This window comes from Pyxicephalus adspersus, chromosome 8 (assembly GCF_032062135.1).
Source record: "Pyxicephalus adspersus chromosome 8, UCB_Pads_2.0, whole genome shotgun sequence".
NCBI lineage: Eukaryota > Metazoa > Chordata > Amphibia > Anura > Pyxicephalidae > Pyxicephalus > Pyxicephalus adspersus.
Genome location: NC_092865.1, coordinates 43,810,854 through 43,826,934, shown reverse-complemented (window position 1 = coordinate 43,826,934; position 16,081 = coordinate 43,810,854). Strand labels below are relative to the sequence as shown.

Below are 16,081 nucleotides of genomic sequence, written 5' to 3'. Positions count from 1 at the left end.
CTATGAAGAGGGTAACAGGAGAAAGACAACCAGGAGGCACCCAGCTGTGTCCTCCACTATAGGAATTGACAGCAGTTGTCTCTGGTTGATCGTTTAGTGATCCTCTATGACATATACCTAAAAGATGTCAGGAGAACCACTGTACACATGCTAGATATTTGCCTGAGACAATTGCATGGGTAGAACAGTCGGTTCAGCACTTTTGCATTTGCAGCACTGGGTCCCAGGTTCAAATCTTGGCCAGGACACAATCTGCAAAGAGTTTGTATGTTCCCTCCATGTTTCTGTGGGTTTCTTCGGGTACTCCAGTTTCCTCCCACATCCCAAAAACATGCAGTCAAGTTAATTGTCTTCCCTTCAAAATTAGCCTCAGACTTTGTTAGTGACAAATGACTATGGTAGACATCAGATTGTGAGCCCCTTTGAGGGAGAGTTTGATAGGACAATGAACTTTGTAAAGTGCTGTGTAATTTGTTGGCACTATAAAAATAAATGAAGCGCCATTGTTCATCTTGGATGACAAATATGTGTACTTGGCTTTAGTGAGGTTTACATGAGACAGAAACTTGTTGGAGCTTAATATTGATTTCACAAATCTATAGAGTTGACAATATTGTATTAGGTTTTTATTTGAATAAAATTCAAGGTAAACCTCCCATTTGTGGCAAATCTTAACCCTAATTAGTGCACCTTACATTTTACTGATCCTCAACAGTCCACACTCTTTATATCAGGCAATTAATGTCAGTCCTAATCTGAGTAACAATTCTTCTAGCCATAAGCGGTGGCACAATGGAGTCATGTCCTCCTATATTTTATGCTACTTACACAATTCATTGTTGAAAGTGACAGTTTTTATTGAATGTTAAAGAGTAGCTGCAAACTTGAGTTTACCTTGTAAAAAATAGTTTAAATGAAAAGCAATGTGTTAGTTTTTTGTGTAGGTGTTTGCAGGCAGTAACATTTACAAGCAGTTATTCTGAAGCTCAATGCAGCTTCTAGAGGCAATTTGGCCACAGACAGCCTTTGCTGAAGACATGTATTAAAAACTAAATAGTAGTATTCTAAGTATTTAAAAAACAGTGAATCGCTGAAAAAAAAAAAAAACTTGAAACTTCCAAAAGCAAGCATTTTTTGTTTGCAAAAAACAATCAAGCCTTTTATTTTTTCTTTAAATCATAGTAAATTGGATACAACTATTTCAATTAAATTATTTAAAGACATGATTCAGTTCTGATTTAAGGATATGATACAGTGTCCCTTTCCTGAAATCAGTTGGTTTAATGCAAGCAACTAATCTATCTCACAGGACATACTGAACAAGAAAAATAAAGTAATAAAAGTAGGACAGAGAGGGTCCAATCAACTGAAATGTTCCTGGGCAGTGCAATCTCTCCATAGCAGCTCCCCCACATAATAACCAAATGTCTGTAATGCAATGAATTTGAGAACATACATAATGAATGTCTTCATTTAATTAATATTATTTAATAATGAAGACACCTACACTAACTGCAGATGTTCCTGTTTATTAATGTGTATTGTGATCAGCTCACATCCAATCGGAAGGGCCTTCTGCAGCTTTCGCTACTGAATGTCAAAATAAATCAAAGTTTCCGATTCTCTTTATTTCATCTGCATCTAACTTTATCTAACATTAAGCCTGATATAAATAGGGTGTAAAGGCCCAGTAAAGGGTCACTGAAGTGTTGATCCCTCTTGATTATGGACAATATAAGAGACAACTTCTTACCACTCTCTTTTATGGTGTCCCTGAGCTCCCCCAACACATCTGTCAGTTGTGCCAAAGATTTCCTGTGATATTCTGCCTGAAGCTCCAGAAGCTGCAGAGAAACACAATTAAAATGGTTTATTAATGGATATACAGAACAACCCCAACTACTACAAAGACATGACTAAAGGAAAAGTCATACAAACACATACAAATCAAAATTATGCTCTGCAGAACACAAAGATAAAAAGAAAAAAAAACTAGATGTTGTCCAGCTGGGGTGTCTTGCATGCACTCTGGGCCACCAAATAAACAGCTCTTGGATGCCCAGCATTAGTTTTGGTTACCAGGAAAACCTGGCTTCCCTTGCCTGTGCCGGGAATGAATAAACTCCCACAAGCCCACATAAAAGTTACGTCATCCTGACATGACCAATCAAGGTGGCCGAACGCCGTCTGTAGGAGAAATAAGAGAAGGGAGATGGTTGGGTCCTGCGATGGAAGACAAATAGGCGAATCGTGTGGGTTTAGATCGGCTTTATTTCCACATGCTATATGGTTCATACATGTCATGGCAGCTCTATTTGAGTTGTAGGTTGCACATGAATGGAGTGCATGGGGAGATTTAAAATTGATTGCCTGCATACCTTACCTCCTTTAACCGCTACTGACTTCAGACAAAACCATGTTGATCTTAGTATTAGAGTGCTGATAGACAAAATTCTGATGCAAATCATCACTGTTTGGCTTTAAAAATTAGTTAACTGCCAAGTTAATTTCCTAGCATTTTTCGCTTTTATAGATTTTCACATCAAAAGTCAGTTTGTAATTTGCCTATTTTAAATTTCACCTTTCATTCCTACAGATTACTGATCTTATAGGTGTTTTTCAGAATCTGACCTCAACTTTGGATACAGCTTCTGTCCTATGGATGTCTTGGACACTTGCCTTTCTGACTCTTGATGTTGTAAAGCATCTGGCTGTCTGCCACTTTGCTCCTAATATCACTCCATCTATAGTTTGAGCCCTGGCATTAAAGAACATTTCTCTACTTAACCTAACCTTGTCACCAATGTAAAGGTGAGGGTTGGAATCACATGTCCAATGAAATCCAATGAATAGAAATCTTTTCCATTGATCCCAGGTGAGCTCTTTGGGTGCTCAAATGACTAAAATGTCAATACTGAGTGACTTCTGCACAGTGCACAAACCAGACATATTATTCCGTCTATAAACTGTACAGTATGATATATTCTCCTGACCTATGTACCCTATCACTTTGCATAACTCTTAGATCATAAGCTCTTCAAGGCAGGGCCATCTCCTTCTCCTGTGTCACTGTCTGTATATGTCTGTCAATTGCAACCCCAATTTATTGTTGGCGCTATATAAATACTGTAAACAATAATAATAATAACTTACCACTTCACTTTGAAAATTGTGCTGTTCATGACATAAGTCTGATGGTCTGACTCTAATGTCACACAGTCCTAACCACTACCTCTGTAAGCTGTATATCATAGACCTGACTGCTGAAATATGTAATCTGTGATTTATAAGATATGGCTGTACCTTCTGCACCCTGTAGACTGTGCCTACTTTACATTCTCCTGGCCGCAGCCCTCTGCAAGTCCTAAATAAAGAGTTTATTGTCTCAGCAGTCATTGGCTACTTTGTAGCCCTTACCTAAATTATTACAGTAATAGTAAATATATTGCACTACTTACTCGTGTGAAGTAGTTCTTGTATTCATTTTCTTTTGTCCCAAAGTGATACAGATCAGATAAATAGTCATCCTGCATCAGAAGAGAATTATTACTTTCATATAAATCCAGTGAGAGCAAACCACACATAAATGGCAACCTAATGATGAGGATAAATACAACATAATACATACATCTCAAACTAAATGTATATCTGTGTACCTTAAAATGTATATAAAAAATCCAGCTGTTACTTGTGAACTAATATCTGAATAATGTGGAGCAGAATTTGGCCAAGATATTGAAAACCATAAATCTGGTGATTTACACATCCCTTGTATATAGACAGGTTGACACATTTTATTATCTGATATACCTAAAGAGTACATCAGGCCCATACATGATAATTGGACATGGACAGAGCAGGCCATTGATCACTAATTTTCTGTGCTTTCTCCTCCATTTGGCAGTGTTAGTCAAACAGCACTGTTTAAAGCAATAAAACCTTAAGTCATAAACAGCAAAAAAAAAGTAGACAGTAGTTTTTCATTGGAGCCAACCTTCCCTACAGATTCACTCTTCATAACACACCTTGCTCTGCTCCACTCGTCTGTGCAGCTCTTCTTCCTCCTCTTTCAGGCTCTCCAGTTTTGCTGGGGTTCCGGCACTGCTTCCTCCTTGGGACGCCAATATGTTCTTATGTAATTGAGAAAGCCTGGCAGGACAGAGGGGATGAATTACTAAGGAGTTTAGGCTGTACTCCTACAGAGCAAAGGATAATTTCCTTACCTAATGATTGTGGATTTTATTATAATAATATAGGAAAGAAATACAATAGGAATGTATCTGCAGATTTCAGATTAGCATGTAACAGGTGAGGACTTTGCATCTGGCTGCTAACTCACTGACAAGATCAGCTTAGTGTTTGTCCAACCAGTCGTCACCTAACTGGGGACAGCATTGAAAGGCTCCTTAAAGGTCTCCTGAAATGGCCGGAGGGAATTGGTCAGTGGACATTTGGGCACTGCTCTGTCAATCTTCTCAGAGAATATTTTGATCTCCAATAATTTCCCAAATACTAGTTCCAGAGAGATGAATGTTATTCCCTTCGATAGAATATGTTATAAGGTACATATAGATACCAGACAGTCTGCACCAATCATATAAATTTACCTACAGGCTACCAAAAGGATACATGTACAGAAACCATAAATAGCATTTGAATGGGGTTTGGGCTCCTTTTGGATCGGGACCACATAACAAAATCAGAGGTCCTGGCCCAGCCACCTAAACCACCAAGTCTTTATAGTCTTACGGCTTTTTAGCTCAGAGCCATCTTGCTTCATGAGATGCACCAACCATCCATAAAAGGTTAGGTAAACAGAAGTTGACCTCCCATCATCCTTAGGTCAATAGGTAACCTTCCATCATCACTGGGTCTTTAGGGAAGTGGGTGAGCAGAAGAAGACCTCCCACCATTCCTGGGTCCATAGGCGCTTGGGCAAGCAGGAGGTGGTCTTGGCCAACCCCCAAGCCGAAAAGGCATCTGGGAGCAGAAGGTGACCTCCCACTATCCCTGGTGTAAAAATACAGTTAACTTATATGTTTTTTGTTTCATATCAGAGCTGGTTCCTAACTAATATGTACCATCTTATCCCCATACAAGAAAGCATCAGTGCATGGTAAAGTTCTACTGCATTTTATTACTTTTTATTTCTTTCATAGCAAAATCAAATATTGTTTGTATATCATCTTCTTGCCAATTACCATCTCTTTGTAAATGTTTTTCGTGTGTGTGTGTGTGTGTGTGTGTGTGGCTAAATTGTGGCACAGTTGTCCTCTAGTGGTACTTGGCAGTATTGCAGGCTGAGATTCTTGTCCTTTAGTACTGTGCTAAGTGAACAGCCTAAACTTTTTTTTACCAAAAAAAAAAATGAACAGGTTGTACTTCATTAACGCGAAGGCTGCTACGGTGTATTGCAGTTAAAATCTGTCCGATATTCTCTTGCTGTAAAGAGAAGAGGTATGCAGGCCGTGTATACAAACATAATCCACATACTAGCAGTACCTCCTGTGTACACATACATGTTGCCTATACTCACCGGGTCTTTGCACTATTCCAATCTGTCAGTAATTTCTGGAGCTGTTTCCTGTGCTTTAGAATTGCAGGCAGTTCATCCTGTGAAAGTAGAGATGTACTTGTAGGTGGCTATATTTATGGATGGAAGTTGAGCATAGAAACGTAAGGCGTATATACAGTAGGTATGTCAGAGATAAAAAACTCCAAATGTATTTAGTGCATGGGGCAGATCAAGATGAACCAAGTGAAGAGCCAACATATAACAGCCAATTGTTTGGGGCACATCATAAAGAACTTTGCCCTTTGAAGCACAGCCATGAAGAGCCACGGGCAAAGAGCAGAATATAAGGAACCAAATGCTCTGCAGTACAGAAAGCGTGAACTTTGGTAAAAGGAAGGAAACGATAAATCATAAGTGTGAACTGGCTGATGGATTTACTTTTGCAAATATTTGGTGAAAATTAGGCTCATTTTTTTTCAAAATGCATTAGGATCTATGGGAATAAAGAACTTACAGTAGTTTTGAAAAGTGACGTTGGTTTTAAATCATTCCTATGTGTTAGGTAAGCCCATTAAGTTCAATAATAATAATACTTTTTAAAATAATTCTTGGATAAAAAAAAATCATAACCGACTTCTTTTGGACAAGTAGTTCTATTTTCCAATACAGATCACCGATAAAATAGTACAGTAGAAACTGTAATTGGCACTACTTTATGACAGGGTGTACTAGGCCATAGTAAAATGGAGACCAGAGGTACAGGCTGCAGTGCAATTTGGTGACAGAAATAGAGAGTGATATGGTGACAGGTGGTACAATACTTTAATATAATAAGGGTGCAGTGTTATATGGTGACAGCAGGTACAGGACTGTAATGGTGACCCTGTGGTGGGGTGAAGTGTTATAGGGATTATATAGTGGGTACCGCACTTTAGTATGATATGGCAACAGGGATGACAGGAGGTACAAGACCTTGATATGATATGGTGATGGGTGATAGGGTGCAATGCGATATGACAGAGGGTTCAGCACTTTGATATATGTTACCAGAGGGTGAAGAATTGCAGTGTCATATAGTAACATGGGGTGCAGTACTTTAGGGGTACAGTAAAAATGGGACATAACATTACAGAGCAGTGAAATTACCTCACTTAGCTTGTTTAAAGGCAGCAGGACATCTCTTTCCAAGTTCATTTCAAACTCTGCCAGAGATTGAGCCAGTGATCCTTCAGCATAACAGCCCATCTCCAGGGTTCTCCTAAAAGCAACAGACAACACCTAGACCATGAAAAACACACATGGAAGAGACAGTATAACAAAATATTCACTTCCTATGTACCTTGTGGACATTTCTGGATACCCCTCTCTGGCCTGATCTAAGCCCTCACAAGCAATAGTGTCATAATATTCTCTTTACATTTCTCAAAAATAACAAAGATTTTTAATGATGGGCCATTTTCACACTCACATTAGATGTAATTCTCCACATTAGTTTTAGCACAACATATTTCAGAGTATTTTAAGAACGTTAGATAGAGGAATGCTCAAGGTCCTCCAGCAGTGCAGAGACAATATTTTAATTGTAAAAACAAAAGCAATTACAATGTCACAAAAGGACTCACAATACATCAACATACATAGAATACAGAACACAAAATGACAGATCTTGGCCTGGAAAAGCATCTGAATAGGTCAGACAATGACATAAAAATGTGTTTAAAGATACACCTTTCCAAATGTTTTTGGCTAATTTATAGACCTCTCATCCACTTTATTTCTGACAAAATCAAGTCTGCTGCTTTTTGATAAATAAAAATATAATGACACAGGGCACTTTTGTTCTGGCCTGCCAGTGGTGATAAGTAATAACAAAGATAATTATATGCATTGTTAATATTGCTTATTGTCAGAGGATCCCCATCAGCTCTGTGAGGAGTACACCAATGTTTTAGACTTTGGATCTTTAGCTGTAAAGCTAAATTTCACCCCAAAGCTCCTGGGATCCCCAGCAATCCAAGAAATACTGCATTGTCTCTTCTTCACCACAACTTGGGGCAAACCCTGCCAGAGACCTTCCGGAACTTTAGTTTTAGATTAGAGTTTAGACTCTGACAAACATATTTCCCACACCCAAGATCTCTGAAAAACCTCCCTCAGGAAAATATACACTTTAGAGATGCTTCACCATTTTACTGTACCAAATTCACAATTAGATAATAGAAATGGGGAGGAATAGACCGGCCTAGAGAATAGAATTTGTTCAACCATCTTCCTATCCACATTCAAGGGAGGAATAGGTCCCCAGGTCTTAATGTCACCAGGCTCTTTTCCCTTTGAAAGCAGAATCAACGATAACACGTTTAATGGAAGAAATGGGACATGAGGTGCTCTTTTAGATATATTATATATTACATCCACAAGAATAGGAGCCAGGTAGATTGTATATTTCTTATAAAATTTAGCTGTTATGCCATCAGAACCCGGTTTTGCTAGTGCAAGTTACTAATAGCTCCTGTACCATTATTACTGCTCTCAAAGAAGAAAAATCCAAATTTTCAATGTCCAGACCCGGAGTTACTATAAAGAATTGGGTCATTGTTTCTTTGATCAAAATAGTCTTCTGAAATAAGTCAGCATAGTATGAGTTCACTACTTTCAGGATGCCTGCCCAAGAATCCTGCGGTGGAATCCACAAGTCCCTTTAACAGTTTTTCATCAACCTTTCTTACAATTTTCCAAAGGATCAGGGGTCCTGGGGAATCACTTTCAAAAACCAGAGAGCTATAGCGGCTATACTGACATTGCCTTTTTTCAGACTTTACCTGATCTATTTTTCCCAGCCTCCAATCCATCCTAATATAGGGACTCCAATCTTTTGTGCAACCTGAGATATTGATAATATTTACTCCTGCCCAGCAGACATTTTTAAGAGAGGTCCTTCTTAACATCCTCCCACCAATCTGCACTGGAATAAAAAAAAATCTCTTCTTTTCATCTGCTGGTCAAGGAAGGTTTTTTCTTGTTCCTGCGGACCGGAGCCGCTCTGTGGCTGGTTGGATGGTGGCTGCGGGTGACAGGAGGCGAGGTGGCACCAGGCAGCTCATCATGCACTGCCCTGGAGCTGGTGACGGTGGGGGAGCGACCAGCTTTTTTCACACTGCTGCATGGGAGCTGCTAGGGGTGGCGGAGCAGTGTAACCGGGGCTTGAACTTGCTGGGGGTGGCAGAGTGGCAAAGGCTGTACATGTACCAGGCCATGACAACATTTTGTGCTGTGTTGCCAGGCCCCGCTGTCAGAAAGGTTAGGGACCACTGCTCTAGGATATTAGCAATCAGCCCTTATAATTCTCTACCTACATTAGGATGTTTGCTCACACTCAAGCAGAAACAGAGCCACATGATTTGAGTAAGGTACCAACCTTTCGTTTAGGTTAGTAATTATGTGGGGCCCAACAAAGCCAGATTGATTCTACTCTTCCTTTCACTAGGAGAAAAAGTGAATCCTATTTTTCTCCCATTTTATGCAAAGACATCACCTGATCCTGCTTGTGAAATGAAATGGTTAAGAAACTTAGCATCCTGACCTACCACCCTGGCTCGGTCACACGATGTTCTAGCAACATTAAAATCTCCAGGACACCAGGAATCAGCATGTGACTCCACCAATACAATTTACTCGTTGGTGGCAATTGTCCTATCCACATCTAAATCTCCATCACTTTGTTAGTTGGCTTCTGGACCAAAGTCCATTCACTTTCGGGTTTTTGGATGGACTTATCGTTCTTCTTCCCCCTCCTATTACCAGCAACTGATGCTGGTGCTGCAATAGAGGAAGCGCTTATAGGTGACTCTAGCTGGGGAATGGTTTTCTCATGCTGCTGGACATTATTTACATCCACTGAGTTTCCCTTTTTTACCTTAGTAACAACTTCCTAACCTGCTAATATCTCTCCAGTCATCAAAGCCTCATCCTCCAAACCCTCTCCTGCAACCATCAGATCATCATCTGTACTTTCCCTACAAGTTTACAGTAGGCCTCAAAGCAATCCTTTTTGGAATAGGTAATCCACCACATACATTGCATTGATATGACAAGTCCTGCTGTTATGATTAGTTCAACACCACAATTTGCACTTTGGTACAGACACATTTAAAGCACAGGTGGAGCTGATCAGCATAGAAGAAGACACCGCTCTCCCTGCCAATGACAAAGGAGTTTGGAAAGTGATGGGTAACATTTTTATTTCACCTTACCTTCACCAGTACCCTCCACCATTCCAGACACCATCAACATTTTTATTCTGGGTCAGGTCTTAAACCATGTAACAATATCCCCTGAGCCATAATATGATACCATGAGGGGTAAAGAATAATTCCAGAGGATTATATTTACAATAACTGTATCAGGTTCTGATATAGGAATGAAACTGAATTTGTTCCAGCTTTCTGCATCCCAAAATTTACCTAAATTAGCCCGGAATCTAAAATAGACAGATTACCTAGAGAGGGGGAATGACTTGCATTGTTCTGCATGGAAATGTCCATGCCATAACTTTCATGCCCATCAGACAGCTCTGTGTCCAGTAATAATTGGGATCGGTCCCTACATCTATTACCAGTGTTGTAGTCCCCTTCCTCAACTTACAGGCCAACACTTGTAGCAGCACCTGTATTGGCATGCACAGGAGGTGATTCCAATTTCTGTAAGTGTTTGTATTCCTGTGTGTCTATTAGCTCAGTAGTGAGCAAAGCAGAACTTTCCACCATAGTACGGGATTCGGCGGACAATGTTCCATGTTGCCCTCTGCCAGCGATACAGATGTTGGGCTCTTTCCACTCTGTTTTGTTGTTCTAACAATTTTGCTTTGCTGTCTGGAGCATTGGTTTCACCCGTGGTAGCTTTGTAACTTCAAAATGGTCCAAGTTTTCATGTTTTCCCCAGAGGTCCCAGTTGCTCCTGAACAGAGATAATGCAGCAACTTTCACAAGCTCCAAATCTAAAGTATTGATTTCCCCATGATTTATGGGTTCTTTGCCAGGGTTTGCAGCTTTCTGTTTGCACACAATGTCAACTTACTTTGTATTGCCTTTTTAGTTTCACTTTATGATTTCATCCTCTTAACAAGTGCCAGGATCTCATCAGCCAGGCAGAATTCAGGTGGACGTACTGCACCTTTCAGCTTTCTGCCTTGGAGTTCATCTTGTTTCTTTACTGATTTAGGACTGGATGATTTCCTGCTCTCCTGACCTGCAGCGGCTTGCTCCTGCTACATGTCCCTCCAATGATGGCAGACAAACCAGGGCTATACTTCTGTCCGGAATCAGGACTTTCCTGTGTCACCTGCACCTGGCTGTGAACTAAGTGTCTGCACATTGCTCCTGATGGCTATCGGCTGTTCTTGGTTCCCCTCCAGAGACAAGCTGCTGTGTGGGGTGCTGGAAGGCTGCACAAGGGTCTCTGCTGGGCCACCATTATCCTCATGTAGTGACTTCCTTGTGGTTGGCTGCACAACATACATTTCTGAAGATTTATTATCACACTTTCCCTCATGCTGCACACTTCCACCATTGTCTGCTTTTTTATTACTCTTCACACAACTTGCTTTCTTATTCTTTTTATCTTCCCCAGCAATCTTCACATCACTATGAACAGCTTTAGCTTTATCAGAGTCCATTGGCAATGCTTCCAGAGATCTATGTTCAGAGCCAGGGTAAGAAGCCTGGGGATTGCCTGGAGAAAGTCCCCACCCAGGGCAGCCCAACCCTGGACTTGTTACTGACATCAGGAACTCAAACTCACACACCCACTCTGGAAGGAGCAGAGTCCTTCAGTATTTTAGCAAAGTAATAAAAAAGTAGTAAAAGGAAGCAGAGTTCTTCATTTAAAGTGGGGTCCTTCTAAAATAGTTCTTCATTTAGAGTTAGACAAGGTGGAGGTGTCACAATAACCACAGACAGCAGAAGTGATGAGGTTGGGACAGTAAAATAATTATTTGCAGATTATTCATATATAACTTTTAGGTTTACAGTATTAAATCTTTATATTCATGTGTGGAGTCATCTTACATGAGGTACACTTGTTCATTCTCACAATTGAGATCTGAGAAAACGGAAAAGATTTTCTAGACAATTATAGATAATTTATAAACTATATTTTGCAAACAGAAAAGTGAAGCCAATAATTACATTTTTAACCTTGCCTTCTTTTGAGGATATCACCTATCTAATTTATTTGTGTAAAACTTTTCTTTCCACCTATCAGTATTACCATACCTAATTTAACTCACCGGAGACTCGACTCACTCTCCATGTCTTTCAAACAATCTGCCATGGCTATAGAAAGGGACATCAGGGCAAGTTTCTTCTACAAAGATAAAATTTTGTTATCCACATGTCAGTCATCTGTTCTGGAAAGAATGATTTTGTAACCAAAGCCTTACCAGTCTCTTGTCCATGTCAGAGCTAAGTGGACCCTGCATACAGCTCGCCAATCGCTTTCCTACAAGATGAGCCGTTCTCTTCACCACCTCTACCTGCTGATCTGCCTGAGGGGAAGAAAATTAGAGAAATTGTAGAAGGACTCCACTTACAACTGACTAGTGTTTGTGTTAATCAATCCACGATAATCAACTGATAGGAGTGAATATTAGCAGAAACACCCAATGCACTGCTTAAAGCGGACCTGTTACCACAATGTTTACTTTATATAAATGGGTATTTTTTTTAATACTTTTTTTTAATAAAAAATCTATTTACCAGGAAAAGACTGAATGGGCAACCCACAACCTCCTGGGATACATACGTAATGGGGGGCTTCGGACTGCAGTGAAATCTGCATTTTTCCCTATATTTACAGTAGTATATGTCACCCGATCTTACGTCTGCACAGTATGAGAGTGGGTGACCTAAGAAGAAGACAAAGGACAGAAGAAGATGGCGGCACTCGGTGATTCCTCAGCGCCGGGACGAAAAAAGAATCCACAATTGTGCGGGACTGAATAGAAGCCAGGTAAGGAGGGATGGAGGGCTCTGCAGAAGGTTAGTGTATTTTTTTTATTTTAGGGAAAGTTATGCTTTAAATGAACAAAGAGGAACCAACATTTTGGTTTGAATTGTTGGAAGCTTTGTTTGCATGTAGTTTGTCTTTTCTTTGTTAGTCTGAGTTTCCATTCCCAAATCATGACATACATAAACTGACAACAATGACATTTAGAGTGTGCAAATTATACAAACACATTGGTGTGTAAGTACAACAGAAATATAAATGATACTATATTCACATACAGGGCTGTGGTACACAAACCAAAACTGTTTACCACACCTTCCTCTCTATTCAAAACTGAAAAAAATTGTCTTTAGATACAATAATCGCAATAGAATACTGTCTCTAGATGTGGTGTAAATGTGCATACTGATCTATATGTGCCATACGTATATATTTTTGACACTTGAACAGACTGATGATGTAACTAAACGTTACCCTCCTGGAACTTCACTTCCTTTCATTGTTGAAATTGCACCCATTACTGGAAATGAACCACCTCCTAAAATTATAAGGCTTTCATATTGCAGGTATAGCAGTACCTTTTATTCCAGGTTAGTGAAACATTATGATTATAAAACAATATTATCATCATTTAGTAAATCTAGAATCATCTTACCAGAAGTAATTCTTCAGGCAATAGGTCTGTGACATCATTTGATCTGGAAAGAGAGTGACATATATCAGAGGTGCTGGACATGCTCCTTGGCCATACAGTTCTTTATCTAGAATAGGTTGTTGAGCTGTCAAAATCATTGATCAGGAGGCCCTGCTATGAGAGCTTCCTGGTTATGAGTAGGGACGATCTACAGATAAAATAAGATATAGCAACAGCCTGGTATTTGCCAACAAACATTGAACCTGATGAGGTACTAGGCAGAAGCTTTGGAGAAAAGTTCTGGAAGGAGATTTCCCTGGGTTGGCCAATCCTTATTCAATGAGGCCAAGGCCTATCCTGACCAGGTGGGAAATGTTTAGCTGATGTATCGTAACAAAAGCATGACAGATCTACACCTAACAGTCCACATTTTCCTCACATCATAGTAAATACAAGAGACTTGTATTACATTTATAGAATGAATGAAAGAAAAATTATTTAGGTGCACCTATCAGTAACTCTGTATAATTACATTTCTAACATGTCCTAATATACAGCAAAAGTAACATTGTTAGAAAATCTTGATCTCCAAACTATAAAACAGTTCCTTAATGCTTAGCACATGGCTTTGGCTAAGCTTGTGAGGATAAACCTGCAATAATAGAAGAAGGAAGCGTTCCCTTTTAGTCCAGGAAGTAGATGGCAACCCTTGATAATGGCTGAAAAAAGATGGTGCCGTCTTTCTGGAGAGAAAAGCAGATGGACAATGTCAGGAGGAGTATTGTGTTATCTGCGAGAGGGAGCACATACCTGGACATGTTACATTGATATGCATTTATGTATAATTCAATATATCTGCCGACAGGTCAGCTTTACTAGCTGCATTCAATGTACACCAAAGAAAATACTACCGGCAGGTGCAGAATATGTTCCCACCAGAGAATTGCATTAGGGCATGTGTAACACAATGGACAGGAACACCAAACACGGGGTTGCAATGCATTTGTAATAGCACTAAAATGTCCGTAAATCGTAACCAGTAGCCATGCGTAATCAGTAGCCATGCATTGCCACTACAGCTCTGCACACAATTATCAGAATACAAATGGTGACAAGAGTCCAAAGAATTAAGTATGTAAAACACCAACTGAATGTTTCTGGACATTAAAATAGAATCTAAAAAACATTTTTTCCATACACATGATATAACGATTGAAGCCAGCTGAAATTCACCACCTTTACTAAGAGTAATATGCTTTTTGGGAGAATAATTCACTTTGCTATGCTAACAGCTTATATTCCTTCAATAAATCAACCCAAATGTGTGTGACAATCTCTGCACTGAAATAAGGAAGTGTTGTGGGTGGTGGACATGTCATTAAGGCACATTGCAGCAATTTGCAGCCACATCCTTTACATTGTCATAGCTGGTTACTTGAAAAAGGATCACAATGTTGTTAAACATTAATAACGAAGGAAAGCTGTTTCCTTGTTACATTCCGGTTGCTATTGCTAAATATCTAGTAGTGAAAACTCAGCAGATTTGTATTTCAGTCTCTGACTCTCTAGCAGAATACTGCGTGGCATCATTATGCAGCATGGCGGAACACAGAAAAGAAGGATCATTTTTCATTAATCTGTCACTTTAATTAATAAACTGCTGCATATAAAGTTGCCTTTGTTTTGACAGTAATGGATGTAATCAATTTAGAAGATTTAATTCTCCTTTCTACTGTCTACATAATAAAATAATAATCTGAAGCCTCCCAGACAGAATCAACTCTAGCACAGACTCAGTATATCCCTGGCAGAGTCCATACACATACTAATCCCAATCTGGTCAAAATCGTATAACTAAAGAACTTTTTACTTCAAATTGGAGATTATAATTCTTACTTTTTTTTTTTAAATTGTTATGCTCATACCATAGTTTACCAAGTGCAGCACACACTGTACATTTGCTTTGAATCACCAGCACGATGCACACAGCTAATACTGTACCTAGCACAGTGTATATTGCCAATATCATACCAAGCACAGTTCACACAGCAAACATCAAACCCAGCACAGTGGAGACAGCCAAAATAGCACTCCGCAAAGTGTACACAGCAAGCATGGACCCAACTCAATGCATGCAGGCAATACCATAACCAACACAATGTATGCAGACAATATCATACACAACACAGTGTATACAGCACACAATATACCTAGCACAGTCAATATTGTACACAGGACAGTGTACGCAGCCAATATCATACCCAAAAAAGATGGACAATGCGCACACCATACCCACCACAGTGTACACAACCAATTCCAGCATACATCATACCCGACACACTGCATACAGTACAGCAGACACAGCTATAATCATACTCAACAGTGTAGAAAGCCACAATTGTACGCAGCACACATCATAGCCAGCACAGTCAATATCATAGAATAGTGTCCACAGCAACTATCATACCCAGAACAGTGAACACAACCGATAGTGTGCACAGCAAATACTATCTAAAATATAGTGTAGACAGGCAAATATCATACCCAAGACAATGTCCATAGCCATTATTGTAAACAACACACATCATCCCCAGCACAGTGGAAACAGCGTTTATTATACCCAGCAAAGTTCACTCAGTCAATATCTTTCCGAGAAATGTTGGCGCAGCATACACACTTTACACAACATCATGCACACAGCAAAAATCATACTCAATGCAATGAAAAAAGCCAATATCATAACCAGCACAGTGGACGTAGCAAATATTATACACAGCACAGTGGGCACAGTCAATATCATACCCAGCAAAGTGAATACAGCACACACATCATACTTAGCACAGTGTACGCAGTCATTATCTGTGGATACATGCTATATCTAACACAGTGTACACAGCACACAGTATACCCCGCACAGTGCACATGGC

General features: G+C 39.7%; 1 protein-coding gene across 2 annotated transcripts in view; it reads right to left on the bottom strand.

The window, feature by feature from the left end:
* SH3BP1 (SH3 domain binding protein 1) overlaps positions 1–16,081 on the bottom strand; it is a 31,144-nt gene that overhangs the window by 8,076 nt on the left and 6,987 nt on the right. Inside the window, exons 2-9 of one of the 2 annotated variants that reach the window (XM_072420238.1) lie at positions 13,176–13,218; positions 11,955–12,059; positions 11,802–11,878; positions 6,662–6,773; positions 5,537–5,613; positions 4,026–4,149; positions 3,459–3,527; positions 1,754–1,844 (exon numbers count right to left, since the gene is read on the bottom strand). In XM_072420238.1, coding sequence (XP_072276339.1) covers positions 1,754–1,844; positions 3,459–3,527; positions 4,026–4,149; positions 5,537–5,613; positions 6,662–6,773; positions 11,802–11,878; positions 11,955–12,059; positions 13,176–13,218 — 698 coding nt within the window. Of the gene's footprint in view, positions 1–1,753; positions 1,845–3,458; positions 3,528–4,025; positions 4,150–5,536; positions 5,614–6,661; positions 6,774–11,787; positions 11,879–11,954; positions 12,060–13,175; positions 13,219–16,081 lie in introns of those variants that run through there. The other variant, XM_072420240.1, reaches the window with a different exon arrangement.